General features: G+C 36.7%; 1 protein-coding gene across 1 annotated transcript in view; it reads right to left on the bottom strand.

Annotated features, from left to right (window-relative positions):
• Positions 1–5,030: 5,030 nt before the first annotated feature.
• LOC114522585 (centrosomal protein of 120 kDa-like) overlaps positions 5,031–16,602 on the bottom strand; it is a 63,875-nt gene continuing 52,303 nt past the window's right edge. Inside the window, exons 20-22 of the mRNA XM_028543317.1 lie at positions 6,091–6,282; positions 5,710–5,762; positions 5,031–5,308 (exon numbers count right to left, since the gene is read on the bottom strand). Coding sequence (XP_028399118.1) covers positions 5,047–5,308; positions 5,710–5,762; positions 6,091–6,282 — 507 coding nt within the window. The 3' untranslated portion in view covers positions 5,031–5,046. The remainder of the gene's footprint in view (positions 5,309–5,709; positions 5,763–6,090; positions 6,283–16,602) is intronic.

Genomic DNA, 16,602 nt, shown 5'->3' on the forward strand with positions numbered 1-16,602 from the left:
TTCTGCTGATGGCAGGTTTCAAGGGATGAACAGTAGCGCGATAACGAAGAACTGCAATGACCACCATCATGTATATTCCTGCGACTTGAAAGAGGTACGTTGCATGTGTAACAGGACAGAAAAAGATTGCGAATGCGGGTTCCATGAAGTTAACAATCAGCCATACCAGATCACATATCGCTAGTTGTAAAACAAGAAAGTGGTAATTGTTCTTCAAAATTTTATTTTGCTTTAATATGGAGATGATAACCAAAATGTTGCCGAGAATCCCAAATACAATAACAAACAAAACAGAATATCTGAAGACCTCATCGACTGTTGCCTCTTCCATTGTTGCGAAGAACTAAAATGACGACTTAGCTCACGTATCAGCTAAAAGCTTAGAGGAGATACGATCTTTGCCAGACCCTCGTTTTCAGCATGGACTGCACAATACAACTAAAACGAATCCTGTTTAATTATTTGAGAAAAATAATAACTGGCAATTACTCGGCAGCCTAAAGCCTGTTTTCCACTAGGTGAATTCGCACGAACAAATAAAAAGTAAAAAAGTAGGAAACGATTTCGCGCGAGTTTTCTCGCTAACCAATCACATCACCTCAGACACCATAACCAGTCCTAAACCCTTATTATTATTTTTGTCGGCGCGATCGTCGACCGTGAAGAAAAAAACAGTAGATATGGACTGGCACTGGTCCTTCAATACAGCTTCAATTGACTTCAAAGATGGCGACCGAGCCACGTTCACAGAGATTTAAAGTGAAAGCAACCTTTTGCAATCAATACACGCTGTTGGTGTTAGCCAGGATTCCTGGTTTCCGGTTTGGATTATCCCAGAGTCTGCGTTTATTCGCTAGATCGAGGAAACAGCCCGGGAAACGAAATTAAAGCACGGCAATAATATACTATCTAAGACTAAGCGAAATGTTTAGACCGGTCAAGTGAATTTCTTGAAACAAACCTCACAAACATAAATATGAAAATATATAAAAGACATGATTAATTAAGTAAATTAGCTTGTAGGTACACCACATAAGTCTTTATACTGGCCAGCGTTCAGTCTGTTAACCCGGAAGTTCATCAGTGCACTTGTCTAAAGCCCGGGTTTACGGGCCAAAAGCTTTGCAGTATTAAACACCTATGTGGTGTACTTACAAGCCAATTTATTTATTTGATCTCACCATGCAAACTTAAAAAAATATTATTATAAACTATAATCAGTACAGTAAACGTAAAATGAATACTGTAAAACTTACGCCAATTATATTTTCATGTGAAATTTCCTGCAGCATTTTGATTTCCCTCAAGGCAGATCTGTTGATCCCTGACAGCAAAAGAACGAAGTTTTGAAAATCTCTAAAATCTCCTTAAAATATCTTTCAATATCATTTAGACATAGTATGTACCATCTTTTGCTTCACTCCTTCTTCCAAGCTTCATCTTTAAGGAAAATTTAAAAAAATCATTACTGGGAGCACCATAGAGTATACGTTACAAAGAAATGAACAGTGCAAACCACATTGAATGGTGCAAACAAATTTCCATTTGAATGAATTTCCAATTCGGCAGGAATGAACCTTGAAATATTAGGGTAGTAATTTACTTATAATTTGGAGGCACTTCTTCGTCTCGTCGTCTGGACCAGTTTTATATTGGTTTTATACTGGCAGTGCCAAACACATTTTATATGCCCAAAAGCATCAAGTGAATTGTTATCATAAATTATACATACAGATCTAGTGTAATCACAGACTACTTTAAATCCTTAAACTAGAACGTACACTAACTCGACCGACACGATCAATGGATATTTATAGAAAAATATTTACCTTTTTCACCGCCACAATTTGCCCAGTCTGCCGGTCCTCTACTTTGTAAACGGTGCAGGAAACTAGAAACACGGATAAACTATAAGTACATACTAATGTATTTCATTCGCAGTTTATGCTGGCGACGTGCAACAAACCTTACCTTCGCCAAGAAAGTCAATTCCTGACCATTGTCCCGGACACAGCTGACAGACGACAGCTAACCCAAATGCAAGAACATTGAAAATTGGCGGGCAAGACCAGCGCTTATATATATAAGCTTATATAAATATACCAGCTTATAAAGAAAACAAGAATAATTTAAATTGCCGAAATATAGCTTATTCTATATAATAATACTGAAATTTTGCGTACGACTCGATAGCATGAACAGTGAATGACGTACGTACATGATAATATTCACCGGTTTCATCGGTCACAATTGAAAAGAAAATCGAGCGAAAAATTTCGTTCGATCGAAAAATTCCGCCTAGTGGAAAACACTTATGATAATGTCCTACTCATCAAAATGTCAATATGAAAAGAAAGCATAAATTTTGGCAAGCAAATAAAACAATTACGAAGGCCACCTTGTCCCCATATACAGTGACGTTTGTAACAAAAATGCCTTGGCATCTATGAAATAAATCTTCACAGAACCGGCAAAATATATGTATTCTAATTTATGAAACCGTATCTAATCTATCTTATCTAAAGGGTACTGTAATATTCCAAACGTAAATTGACTTTGTTCCAGAGGTTTCAGCTGTCTGCGGATATATTTCGGCAGTTTGTCGAGACATAGCTACTCTCTCAAATTCTTAAATAAACAAAACGAAATATGCACGATTAAAGAGCAGATGCAATTTTTTTAAATATTATTTTCATGTCATTCATATTACATAAAAAATATGATTCCGTCCCGTATACTAATAATTCAATAATAATCCAGTCATGATTCTAGTAAAACGAGGAAACTTTTTTAAAGTATTTAACACTAATAATTATCATCTTACATGTAATATAGATGGCAAGATAAAACAATATACTAACTGTTTTGATCTTTACAACAATGAGTGAAGACCGTATATAGATTTCTATAAATAACGTTCAGTTTAGTCTTAGCTATATATATATCTCACGGGTGTGTAATATTCGTTATTCGTGAACACTATATGCAAGTGAAAGTTACCAAAGTTTCATATTGGATGTCCGGAAATTCTGTTACGAGGCTGCGTTTTCTTGCAGCAAGTATTCAGAAATTTGAACAGCTTCTTGTCCAACACGCCATATATAAGTGGATTTGCCGCACATGAACCAGCGATTCTCACGATTATCCCAATAGAGTAAAGCCAAATATATTCCTTCTGTAAATATCCCCCGGCGATGTACCGCAAAAAATACACTGAGATGGGCAAATTTCCAATTCCGTAACAAAGAACGGTCGTCACACAAATAAGAAATGTTCGCCGATTTTGAAGATATTTTATGATGATTTTGAAGCTTGAGGTTGAGTTACTACTTTGTACTTGTGACGATGGATTAAAACGTGCGTGTTTCATGTCATTGTCTTGTTTAACGAGTGCTCGATATATCTTGTAGTAGAACACGGTCATAACTAATGTCAGAGGACAGTAAAGCAAGAATACGCAGTATGCCATCAGGAACTTACGGGTAGATACCGAAGGAGCAAAGCAGGATAATGGCATAAAAACGCCGTAGCCTGCAATCAAGCCAAGAATGTAGCCCAAAGCACAGACAATTTTCAATTTCTTTCTGCTGATGGCAGGTTTCAAGGGATGAACAGTGGCGCGATAACGAAGAACTGCAATGACCAACATGAGGTATATTCCTGCGACTTGAAAGAGGTACGTTGTAAGTCCGACAGGACAGAAAAAGATTGCGAATGCAAGTTCCATGAAGTTAATAATCAGCCATAGCAGATCACATATCGCAAGTTGTAAAACAAGGAAGTAGTAGTTTCCGTCCAGCAAACCTCTTTGCCGTAATATGGAAATGATAACGAAACTGTTGCCGGTGATCCCAAACACAGCAATTAAAAAAAAGAGTACTGGTAGGTGTCTTCAACCGCTGTCTTTCCCATCGTTGTGACTTTGTAACTCTCTCTAAACTGCGCCACATGCAGCAAATGGAAAATGCTGAATTTCACACTCTACGATCATACCAGACAAACTGCAAACAGAAAACATATGCATCAACAGGAACCTTTGACAAGTTGGCGACACGCATACATAAATAAGTTCATTAAAATGACGACTTGCAGTGCAAAAGTAAATAGGTCAGGGGTCGGTTGTTCAAGAGGCGTTCTTAAACAGTAGATAAGTCGATCATCTATGTAAAAATTTAAATTTAAATGGAAGTACATATGCATAAGATGTACCGGGTCTCTCAAATTAAAAAAGTACTCCGGTTTGATTGATAATTACTTTTTAACCAATGAATAGCCAATAACAATGAAAAAAATTTCATTAGATTGAGGGAACGTTAACTTAGATTTTGGTATATTACAATTTATTTATTTATTTACCATCTTTCTCAAATGTGACGGTGATCCCCACAAAGCTTTATTGCCCCATCGACAGGTACCCAAATTTATATATTAATTATATTTTACTCAAAAATTCAGTGAGATATTGGTGTTAAAAGATAATCAAAGACATCCCGAAATGTACCGATTATGAAAAGTAATATCTTAATTCATGAATTTTCTTAAAAAAACTATAACATATAAAAATCTACTTTAGTCTTTTCTCCAACTAAAAACGTGTTTCATTTCGATAGCTTTATACACATTAAGAAGTTTTTGAGTGAAAAACCTGAGTATATTTTTTAGTCACCCGGTAGGTTGAGGCATTCACAAGACGTATGAGGGTATTTAAACCTTCGCTTTTCCACCGTTAAGCATTGAACCACCAGCTTCAACTCAAAACTTATAGGAGGAATGATATTTTTCGATGAATCTTTGAAACTTCTTTACGCCGCATTGAGGACTAGCGTCAGTCTCTTCATATTATTAATTTGGAATCGCACCGATTTTTCAATTTAGCTTTAAATTTATATGCATGACAACTTCAGAACATCACCCCATATAAATAACACCGTATCTGACAACAATAACATACTATCTAAGCGAAACGTTCAGACCATTCCAGTCAATTTCTTGAAACAGACATCACAAACATAAATATCAACACGATAAAAGACATGATTATGCAATTCATGTTTTGCTTGCAATGGTTTCTCTTATCTGTCTGTCCAGCTCGGCAATGATCCTGTCATCAGTCGTATAAACACCAGTCTGCAGTAATGTATCCCTTTCTTCTATAAGTTTGGCGATTTTACTGTCAAGTTCTTCCTTACGTTGAATTTCCTCTCTCTCGCGTGCAGCTAACATAGCCTTTTCTGCTTCTTGTTGAGACTCCAGCTGTTCTCGTTGTGCATTAGCATCTTGTTGCTTTGAACGTTCTTGGTCTTTTAATCTGAGAATACAAACAATTTGATTAAGCTTGTTTTGATGAGAGTAACGTAGTTGTCATTGTTGCTGTTATTGTTATTTTTGTTACTTGTTGTTGTAATTATGTAATTGTTGTTGTTGATACTGCTGTTGTCGCTACCAACGATGAAGTTACCGTTTTTCCTGTTGGTAATAATGTCATTCATATTTCCTCTCTTTGAGTTACCGAATTTAATTTCCCTCGCTGTTACAAGTGGAGTAACTGAGTTGTGACTTGAACTACTAATACTCGAATGCCTAAAACTTTCCGCAACACGTATGCGTATGAGTGTCGAATTTAGCAGCCACAACTTGGCTATCTTTGGCTCGAAATAAAGCCCTCTAGATCTAGTATTATACAAGGAGTTTACTCTTTAGTCTTTATACCTGTTGAGTTCATTTTTTATGTCTTCTAACTCCTTTTTCTCGGTATTTGCAATCTACAACGCATCACCAGAAACAAACAATAGAGAATAGGTGGTACATATATCAGGGAAACTATATAGTTTAGAGGAAATAATGGACGGAACCTTTTCCAGTGAATATACAGAAATATACGTTCAACTCCTGTCAGAGGAGATAATTTGCATTTTTAAACTACGTTACAGATTCGTAGCCCGATCTGTTCCTCCCCGAACTAAGCATCTACAACCTCTACCTGAACTACAAACTCTATTCAATTTTCGTTATTTAAGGTTAGGGAGAAAGCATAAAACACACTTCAAAGGTGGTTCCGATGAATCTTTTTAAACGAATAATTTATAGCACCTCTTTTTCCTGAGCTGCCAGAAACCTCAGCCTCATTTCATCCAGTTCCTTCTCTTGTTGTTTCAATCTTGCTTTAGCAACCGTCTGTTCGTTCTGTTTCACTTTCCCAAGTTCTTTTAATGCTCTACTCCACTGTTGCTTGTAGTGGATCTTTGACTTGTTTGAACTTTCCAACTTGCGCTCCAGTTCAACCTGCGTTTAGGGGAAAAACCTTACGTTTAAAAGAAAGAAATATCTTCACTTTTTTTACTTTACATACAAGAGAGTTTGCCCCAAACTCGCTCTGCACGATATCTTCGTTTTTCTGGTTTCCTGGTTTACCCTGTCAAATTTTCATTGAAGAAAATTTGCATCGGTAAATCCCAGGTTTTAAAGAATTTGTTAACAATATAACGATGGGAAAATCTCAATGTTAATTAGTATAATATTATTAGGCGGTTTACCAATTAAGATTTTGCCGTTTAAGGATTACACATTCTGTAATCATAAAAAATCTACGATGTAATCCGAGCCTTGGTTATTTTTTGATTATTTTTATCTCTTGAAAACACCGAATAGACCTTATATAGAGGTGCTTACGTTACACAGTTTTCAATCTATGTAAAATGAGGTTAATTTTTCCTACTTGTTTCCCAGATTGCATTGCAACTTATTGTTTGACAGTTCCGTGACGTAAGCACCTCAAGGTCTATTATTTACATACAAATTTTGACTCCGCAAAGATGGCATTTTGATGCAGCGTAAACAAGACTTTAATTCTTTCCGTTCCATCAAATAAACGAGTATATATAAATATAGTTTTTTATTCAGCTATGTCCGTTGAAATGCATGATTAGTTGCGGGTAATTGCGTTCTATGTTGAACAACATAGAGCTAATATAGGTCAATATGTAAGTAATGATTTCCGTTGCTGTACGTACTTTATCGATTTTAAGTTTCATTGTCATTTGCAACAATGCAAAAGCGTGCAATACACGCTCGTGCAATGCAGAGATACTTTTTCAAACTAGTCCAATTTTGAACTAGAAACGATTTGATATACGACGCGGCATATCCTGCGCGCTCAATGCTTTAGTTGAAGAAATACAAATAAACTTTTGAACTTTCTGGCACATATAAACACGACACTTTCTGTCGCGGAAGTCAAGGAATGCCCACTTTTATTGGCAACGAAAGCAAATTCATGCAGCTACTCATATTTTTAGAATCATAGAGAATAGTCCTTGAGATTTAAACTGGTCCAATATTGGTTTGAATAGTCTGGCATATATTATCAGCTAATAGAATAAATCAGCTCGATAAATAACAAAGACTAGTCTGTTTTGAAAGTATGTGTTATAATTAGGATTACAAATGTTTGCCAGAAGAGTTTTGCAGCCATTCCATGCATGCAAGTGACATATTACGGCCGACATGTAAGGTTTGCCAAAAGTAATTTTTGCCAATAAATAAGACAAACAACTCTTAGCTTAAATTTGTAACAATTTGAACTTTAATTCGATCTTCCATAACCAGCATCATCAACAAAATTATTATATTTAAAAAGGAAAAGAAACAATCATTTTAAAAATCTCGCTGTAAAATAACTATAACTTCATAGTGACTACATTGTAGCGTATTTTGCGACCTAAAATAATTAACCGTCGTAAATTGAATCGAGGGTTCACAAACCCTGAAGAGATATACACAACATTAGTCATTTCAAATATTACATCTTCATGCACAATCTTTAAAAGTCCAAGACTGATAATAAAACTTATCGAAGATACAAAAAATGGAAAGGAGTTTCATCCATCATGAGCTGTTTTTATATTATGTGAGTTTCGATTCCTCCGAGGGAAGAGTTTCCAAAACGTGAGCAATTTTTTGTCCAATATTCCGTATATGAGAGGATTCGCAGAGTTTGAACCTGCAACCCGTAAAACACCACCGAAGTATCGAACCCATAAGTACTTCACCAGCAGATCATCCTCGCCGGCTGTCTCCCAGATAAGATACACAGACATTGGGATATTTCCGATTCCATAGCAGAGAACGGTACTGAGGCAAACTAGAAACGTTCGTCGATTCCGAATATAGTTCAAGAATGTCTGAGTTGAACTGGTGCTGCTTTGCGCGACAGGATTTGAACGTAGACCCTTGAGGTACTTGTTTTGTTTCAAAAGTTCGCGATAAACTTTGTAAGTATGAATATCGTTGGGGCATAATAAACGAATAATACAAAGTATGCACTATGAAACCTCCCGTACTGCTGTACAGAACATTCTGGGACGCCAGCGCCGTAGCCGATTACAACGCCTAGCACATATCCCAAACCACAAACGATTTTTAGCTTTCTTCGGCTGATCTTGTGTTTCAAGGGATGCGCGGTAGCGTGGTAACGAAGCACCGAAATTGCTAACATCATGTAAACTCCAGCGATTTGAAAGAAATACGTAATATCGACGTAAAGACAGTAGATGAGAGAGTTCAAAGGAATAAATGGATTTTCGACGTAGAAACGGTTAATTATAACAACTAGAATAACACTCAGCCATCCAAGGTCACATATTGCAAGATGCAAGACAAGAAAATAGTAGCTGTTCTTCAACAAACGTCTTTGTTTTAATAGCGTGATGATGACAAGAGAGTTACCAATAATCCCAAAGATCACAACCGAGATATAAGAGTATTTTTTGGCATCATATACGGGCCCTTTTTCCATAGCATCGGTTTGCAAAAGCGCGGCAAACTGGCAAGATGGCCGCTGCAGTTCTTTCGAAGGACGAAACTAACGTTGAAAGGAATTAAACTTGGGTTTAATACGACGAAAACAAGGAAACCAGAGGTATCCTGCCAATCAGAAGCGAGGAATTTAAAAACAATTATAATATTGAAGGGAAATCGGTCTTGGGGACAAAGTTCTTTAATGCTGATACGCAACTTGATAAAGATGCTTCCGCTTTATGATTGCATGAAGTATTCAAAAATATTGATGCTAGACACCAGTTTCAAAATCGCAATTTACAAATTTGATTCATGGGGAAACAGCTCGAGATTTTCGCATAACTAGTTACAATGGACTGCAGGCTTTAGAATGGGTTGAAAAATAAGGAAATAAGATATATTGAACATATCAAGCAATTGGTTATATTTCGACCATGTTTATCGCATTTTCAAGAACGTATGAACGTATGTACTTGAAGCACTCGATGACGGTGGATGAAAAATTTCGCATTGTGACTTACATCGATGTGAAGTTTCCCCGAGTCTTAGCGGTGTTCGATCGAAAATATACGTGCAAGAATGAAAAGAAAGGAAATGCTCTCAACGTTGGTTAGCAACTGCTTTGACAGGGGGTCATATTGGTGTCAGATACTTGGTGTAAGCACCAGTCTACACGGTTTCCTGAAACAATTAAAACATACACTACACATGGGAGATTTCATAATCGACAGAAAAATTATACTAACCGAATTAAAAGCAAAGCTAGGAAAAATGATAAATATCGAAATATAATGATGTGAAAGGAAATTCCACAAGCGTTTTTATTTGTAACCATAAATAACTTTGAAACTAAACGAGACCTAATATTCAGACACGGATATTGTACACTACCGAGCATAGAGGTCTGTGCGGCATGCCAAGTGTCAACTGGCACCCTTTTTTGTTTATACAAAGATCCTTGCTCGAGCCTTGAGAAGGAATGCGTGGCATGTTTTCAAATCCTCAAGAATCTCCTCCGCGTATTCTATCACACGGGGTATCAAACAACAAATTGTGGGCTTTGTGGTTTCAATCCATAAGGTTTTGTACCGCAATTAACGTGCAACTCTTTAGATGAAATAGACTGGAAAATTCTATATTAGGTCAACACGATTCTATATTGGTCATTTCAGTGAAATGCATGCAATAAAACATTTTATTATATATGGCTTTTCAAGATCCTCTATTCTGATTGGTTGACGAGCGATCCGTAAAAGCTCGTATATGGACCAGTATCCCGGATGTCTCATGCAGTTCAGCCATATAATAACCTCACTTGTTCGGTCTGAAATATCAGACCGAGGTTCTTCGCATGAACCTCGTTCATTCGACGCTCGGTCCATACTAGAAAGCCTCAGTCTGATATTTCACATTACCTGACGCGCGGCCAATAATCAGTTAATATATGTATATTCCTTATAACAATTCGATTCAAAGTTTGTGCCAGAGGTATTCCAGAAATCGTGCAAGGAAGGTTTTTTCTTAAGACCTCTACAAAGGTCAACTACAAAATTCTTCAAAATCGTTGAAGATAACGAAAAATAAGCAAAGGTGTCCAAAATTAAAAAATATTGACAAACAAATATTCGAAAGATCAATATTATTTCAAGTTGATGTTCCCTGACTTTCCCTATATCGAATTGTGTTAAAAATTAGCTAATACTTGTAGAAATAGTTGTCCTATGCATAAATATAAGCTAAACCTTCCATAAAATCTTAAGAAATACGAAATACTTTCTTAATTGCTACCATAGGCTCTCAAAAGGCGGCAAATATTCTTCCTGTTCGTTCGCCACCATTTTAATCTTTATCTGATTATGCGGGAGAGTTGCCTCTCATGGGTCTTAGGGTGTTTGCACTCTAGTCACTTGGGTATTGTTATCCAATAAAATTGTGAACATGCATTAGAATTAATATAGCATCAAATGTGGTATAACAAATGCCTAACTGATGCTAAGTTGTTTGAAGACGCTGCCACGCTGCTCCCTGGTTATATTGGAACTCATTAAAATTAATAGCTAAATATATAATGAAATCAGAAGAAAATTAATGTTTAAGTTCTACATGTAATATTTTGCTTTGGGGCGAAAAGTTTCCAGAACGAAAGCATTTTTTTATCCAATATTCCATATATGAGCGGATTAACTGAATGCGACCCAGTGATCCTGAAAATATTCGCCAAATGAAGCATCCAACTATATTGCATGAGTGGATGACCGCGGCTAGCGATCTTAAAAATATTAAACACAGCCATCAGTAGATTTCCAATTCCAAAGCAAATAACAGTGCTAAGACAAACGAGAAAAGCTCGTCGATTTCGAATGAAGTTCACAATCTTTGCGGAAGAATTAGAATCGCTGGGTGCCACTGAACTTGAACCTAAACTCTTTAGGTACTTGTTTTGTTTCACGAGTTCTCGATATACTTTGTAATACAGTAGGCTCATTAACAATGTCGGAGCGGTATATATGAAGAGCCCGAATGATCGACGAAACATCCCGTAAGCCTTGTTACTCGGCTGTACAAAACATTCTGGGATACCACTTCCATATCCTATAATCAAACCAACGACGTAGCCTCCGAGAATTAAAAGCACATTCAACTTCGTTCGAAGTGTTTTATGTTTCAAGGGATGTACAGATGCGTGGTAACGAAGTATTGCGATAGCGAACATCATGTATACTCCTGCGAATTGAAAGACGTACCTTAAGTCAATTGCCAAGCAATATATTGTGGAATGAGTATATGGCAAGAACGATTCTTCGGCAAAGTTGCGATGAATAAGCATCTCAAGAAAAGCAGTTAGCCAACTCAGATCGCAGATCGCAAGATGGAAAACGAGATAGTAGTAGTTGTTCTTCAATAAGCGTCTTTGTTTCAATATAGAGATGATGACAAGAGAGTTGCCGAGGATCCCAAATACAACAACTGAAATGTATGTATATCTCTTAATATAAGATGCAGTTGCCTTCTCCATTTTGGACACAATTCAAACAACAAACTGGTACAAACTGGTGGCCTAAAGCTCCTTATGGAGTATAAAAAAACGTCAAAAAATTTAACGCAAGAATTAAGACTAATGCATGTATGTTAAGAGGTTTTCTTCATTAATATTAAAAAATTCAAGAGGAAACAGGTGCATGCATGCATCACATTTATTTTAGCCTGCCATTTTGTAACTTTCAGATTGATTTAGGCCTTTGAAACAAACTTTGCGAAGCCCTATATGCATAGCAATTTACAGAAATCAATTTCATTCCAACTGTTCGTGTCTACGTTTCTTTATGAAACAAATTTTGAATTTCGACTACTTAGTTAGACTCCCAAAATGCGTAACTCTGTTGACTCATGATAATATGTTCCATAAACGATCGATGCATAAATTTTCATAAAAGTACACAAATACCCGATCAAGAAATAATGCCCGGCATCTTGGAGCCATTTGAAACGTTTATAAAGCGATATATAGTCCCTATTCTTTTCTTAAAGTGTCGTTTACACTGTAAGTTTAATAATAGCTACTTTATGCTTTTATTACAAAGAAAAAATTACAGAAAAATGCGCCATGTAAGAGCTTAATTGTTATTAATTAGCTAGACAGGCCACAAGTGCAAGTAATATATAGTGCTTGTTGAATTATTTTAACGTGTAAACGCACTAAATTGTATCCGACATGATTTTATAAGTCGACCTACTTTTTGCAGTTGGTATAGCAGTTATAAGCAAATCAGCAAGCGAGTACTGCATATTGTCATGTTAAGCGCCCAACAGCCTTACCACCAGCCTTTCCTAACCGCAAATCACGAAATTCGTAACATAATAATAAAACCAAGAAATACAAGCAAATAGGGAGACATGAAAATTAGTGGTTCAAAACAAAAGAAATAGTGGTTTTAAAACCTAAGTGAAATAAACATATTTCTCGCGTATACTCCACGCGCGCAGCCCATGCAAGCTCTTGTCAAAATCCGACTGTTTCGTGTATAGGGCCACGCATTTCGTGTTTTTCCTTTTGTCGCAAAATGTAAATTTTCACTATTTTTCTCCGCCTGATGCCACCCAATTATACGCATCAATGGAAGACTTCCCTGTCAAAGCACATTCGGTTAACCATTTTTCATTCAGTTCCTCGTCGTTATCAATCTGTTCTAATAACCAATTTATTTCCTCAAAAACATCACCTTGCCGTTTCTGATGTTCCTCAAAATATTTTAAAACGTCTTTTCCGAAACTTTCTTCACAAAGCCCTCTAAATTTGCGGGAAATGTCTTCCACTAACTTGTCGCCTTGTATCTCAGACAAGCAAATCCTCTTTACTTCTTCAAAACTCTCGCCTTTTGCTAGTTTCCCAGCTCGTTGAAGACATTTCAAAGCTTCTTTCCGCAGCTTTTCTTTGCGAGATTCACAAAGTCCTTTGATTTCTTCGAAACTATAATTGTCTGCAAGCTTTTGAGTTTTCTGAACATAATCCAAAGACTCCTTTAGGTTCTCAACAGCGGTACCTTTCTTGGTTAAGTGATATTTTCTGAAATAAAGGTCAGATTTACCCAATAACAGTCGACAGTAATTGTATTTCAATTTTGGAGTATCACGAAGCTTATGAAGAGAAGCTTCTGATTCGCTTAGCTTGATCGCGCTGATCTCTATGTCGCGACTGGAGACTGGCTCGTGTAAATACAACGACGCTAATGTAATGTTAATCCTCTGTTTTAGTTCCTCTTTAGCGATTTCATAATCATCGCTGACATACATCAGATGTTGCAACGCCACATTACATAAATATTCAACCATTTTAACGTGTTTCTGCATTTCGCACTTGAAATCCTTGTCGTCCCCACTTACTCTTTCGCTGATTAAATTATTTAGGATTGACGCACCGTTCACGAACAAAGAAGCCAGTGTGAAACCAGCTGGAGCATTTTCAGCCAATCGTAAACCGTCTTCAACTATATCCCAAGCTCTTTGAAGATTACCGCGGGATCGCTCTATTGCTGAAGCCGAATACGTCTCTTCGACATCGAAAATCGATGGATCCTTCGCACTGGGCTTTGCTTCCCTAAATTTTTGCAGGTGCTGTAATGCGACTTCATAATTACCCTTGAGATAATTAACGGCAGTTATCTGAAAGAGAAACACAAGTTTGCTATTCACACTGTCACTTCGATCTTTTATATTTTTGAAGACATTTTCAATGCTCTCCCACTTTCCAAGTTGTCTAAATTTTTCCATTCCTTGAGTTAAAGCCATGTATTTTCTTTCCTCAAACTTTGAGCTCCACTTCTGTCTTCTAACCTCTGGAAATGACTCGGTAACTTTAAAGCATATGTTCCTTCTCCAAGATTCCACGGAAATTTTTTTTACTTCACCCTTATCATCGACATAATAACTCTCTGGTTCCTTTGCAAAAACACCACCCAAGCAAGGTAAGACAGGTAACACAATTATAAACTTTAATGTCCCTTTTTGTTGATCGTAGTAAGGAACAAACTTTATTTTACACTGCTCGCTACCCTTCACTTCCGCTGGCCATTTAATTTGATCATTCACTTTGGTCTCGATGTTCTCCTTGTTACTCTTAATTTCTTTCTCATCATGTAATTCCTCTCCAACCACAATACCCTCATCGTTGATCCCATAGAAAATACTCCCACCCCCGGCATTAGCAAAGGCAGATATAGTTTCCGCGAACTTGTTATTAACAATCCGTTCGAAGAGACTAGTACATGCCGTTTTTTCTGTCTTCAAATCTTTGAATTGAACAGTCTTCGACTCACGCATGCAACAATTCCTACCCACGGTGAAAACTTCCGGCAGTTTCAGCTCTGGAATCTCGACAACTCGCCGCTCGAGTGTTTCTTGTAGCGCCTGTTGATCATATCCCTGAATAATTGCTATCTGCATATCAGTTGGCAAATACAAATTGGTATTCAAGGTACACAACACAGACAGACTATTCACGGCTATTATAATCGTATTGTACTCTTTCTTTAACACTTTGATATTTTTATGCACTTCATATAAGCCAACAATTTGTGTAAACTGTTGCTCGATCGGGCGAATGGTTGCATCAGCATTAATAGTTGTGTTGCAGTTTGCATCAGTCGCTATTAAATGAAGTTTCCCGCCGTTGCTGTTGAATAGAGCACATATCTTTTTCTGAATTTCTTTCTTTTTCTTGTTAAAATTTGCTAGACGAAACTCGACCTTAAAAACTGCCATATCAGAATTAACACAACAATCTTTTCAACTGTTGCTTCGACGATATTTTCCCACAGGTTCCATTTGGAAAGCATTAATATGTATGAGGGAATTATTGTACTGCCACAGCTTATTGATCTCCGATGATATACTTCAAGCAGGAGAAAGAGACTGTAATATTTGAAACATTCCCGCGAAAGACCGTCATCTTATACTCAGAATAGACAATTTGAAGTGGGAAAATTATAATATTTAAAAGGAGGTAGGTCGCTATGACAATCCACTAATTAAAGTAACACACACGCACAGATGCTAAGTGCAATCGGATACTTAAGACAAAAAGGGTGGCTGTCGGAACCGAAATATGCCTTTCTTAGACCCAGTTTATATGCATCATACTGAATCGCAGCGCGATAACGAAGAACTGAAATGATCAACATCATGTAGATTCCCGACCATTGAAATGCGTATGAAAGATCGATGATGACAAGACAATAATAAACGATGGATTTATATTGTTTTTCGACTAAAAAAAGGTTGACGGCCCACACAAAGTCGATAACCAAATATCCGAAGTCACACAATGCGAGATGTAACACAAGAAAGTAGTAGTTGTTCTTCAATAATTTCTTTTGTCTTATTATGCAGATGATCACCAAAATGTTGCCGAGAAAACCAAATACAACAACTGAAATATAAGAGTATCGGTAAACATCATATTCTGTAGTATTCGTCATCGTGTCGTTTAAGTTGTAAGGTTTTTAACATACAATACACAGCTAAAGGTGTATCTCGTTCGTATTTTCGACGGACGAATCGGGGAATGGCAGAACTACTTTATTTTTGAACAACACGAGGATGACAGGTACATGAACATCGCCAATATGGGGAAGACACCTTTTATCTTGAAAACTCCACTTTGACCCATCTAATTATAATAAGAAGTGGTCCATACTGCATTTTCAATGCAACAATGTTTTAAACCTTATTTCACATAATTTCATAGACATAGTTTCAAATGCAGAACGAAACGTAATATAATTGACTGAGCAGTTAGTCTATTATTATTATTATTAGCAGAATATTTCATATATCACTTAATCTCGTGCGTATAACTAGCCGGTAAAATTAAGCGAACTTTACACTGTCACCCGTTGACGAACAGGGCTAAGGAAAAATGCTTGACGTAGCTTAAAGTATACAATATACACGACTATATATATATACCAGATGTATTCAACCAATATAAGAAATCAACATCGCAACAAACAAACATACATTAGTGAACTTAAAATAACTACGCTTTTAACGACAGGAACGTTTATAACTGTAACTTCTTGCGTCAGAAAATAGTAGTTGTTCTTCAACAATATTTTTTGTCTCAAAATGGAGATGATAACCGTACCATTTAAAAGTAAGCCTTGCATATTACATTATATTAAAAGTACACTATTTTTGAACGTTTTCACACAAATTTACTAAGAAAAAAATACATGCAGCGACATGGAAATTTGTGAAGAGTTGGCGATGAATTTCCGAGCAAAGACAAACATACAATCGCGAACAAGG

Source organism: Dendronephthya gigantea, unplaced genomic scaffold (assembly GCF_004324835.1).
Source record: "Dendronephthya gigantea isolate DGI-Jeju-01 unplaced genomic scaffold, DenGig_1.0 000023F, whole genome shotgun sequence".
Taxonomy (NCBI): domain Eukaryota; kingdom Metazoa; phylum Cnidaria; class Anthozoa; order Malacalcyonacea; family Nephtheidae; genus Dendronephthya; species Dendronephthya gigantea.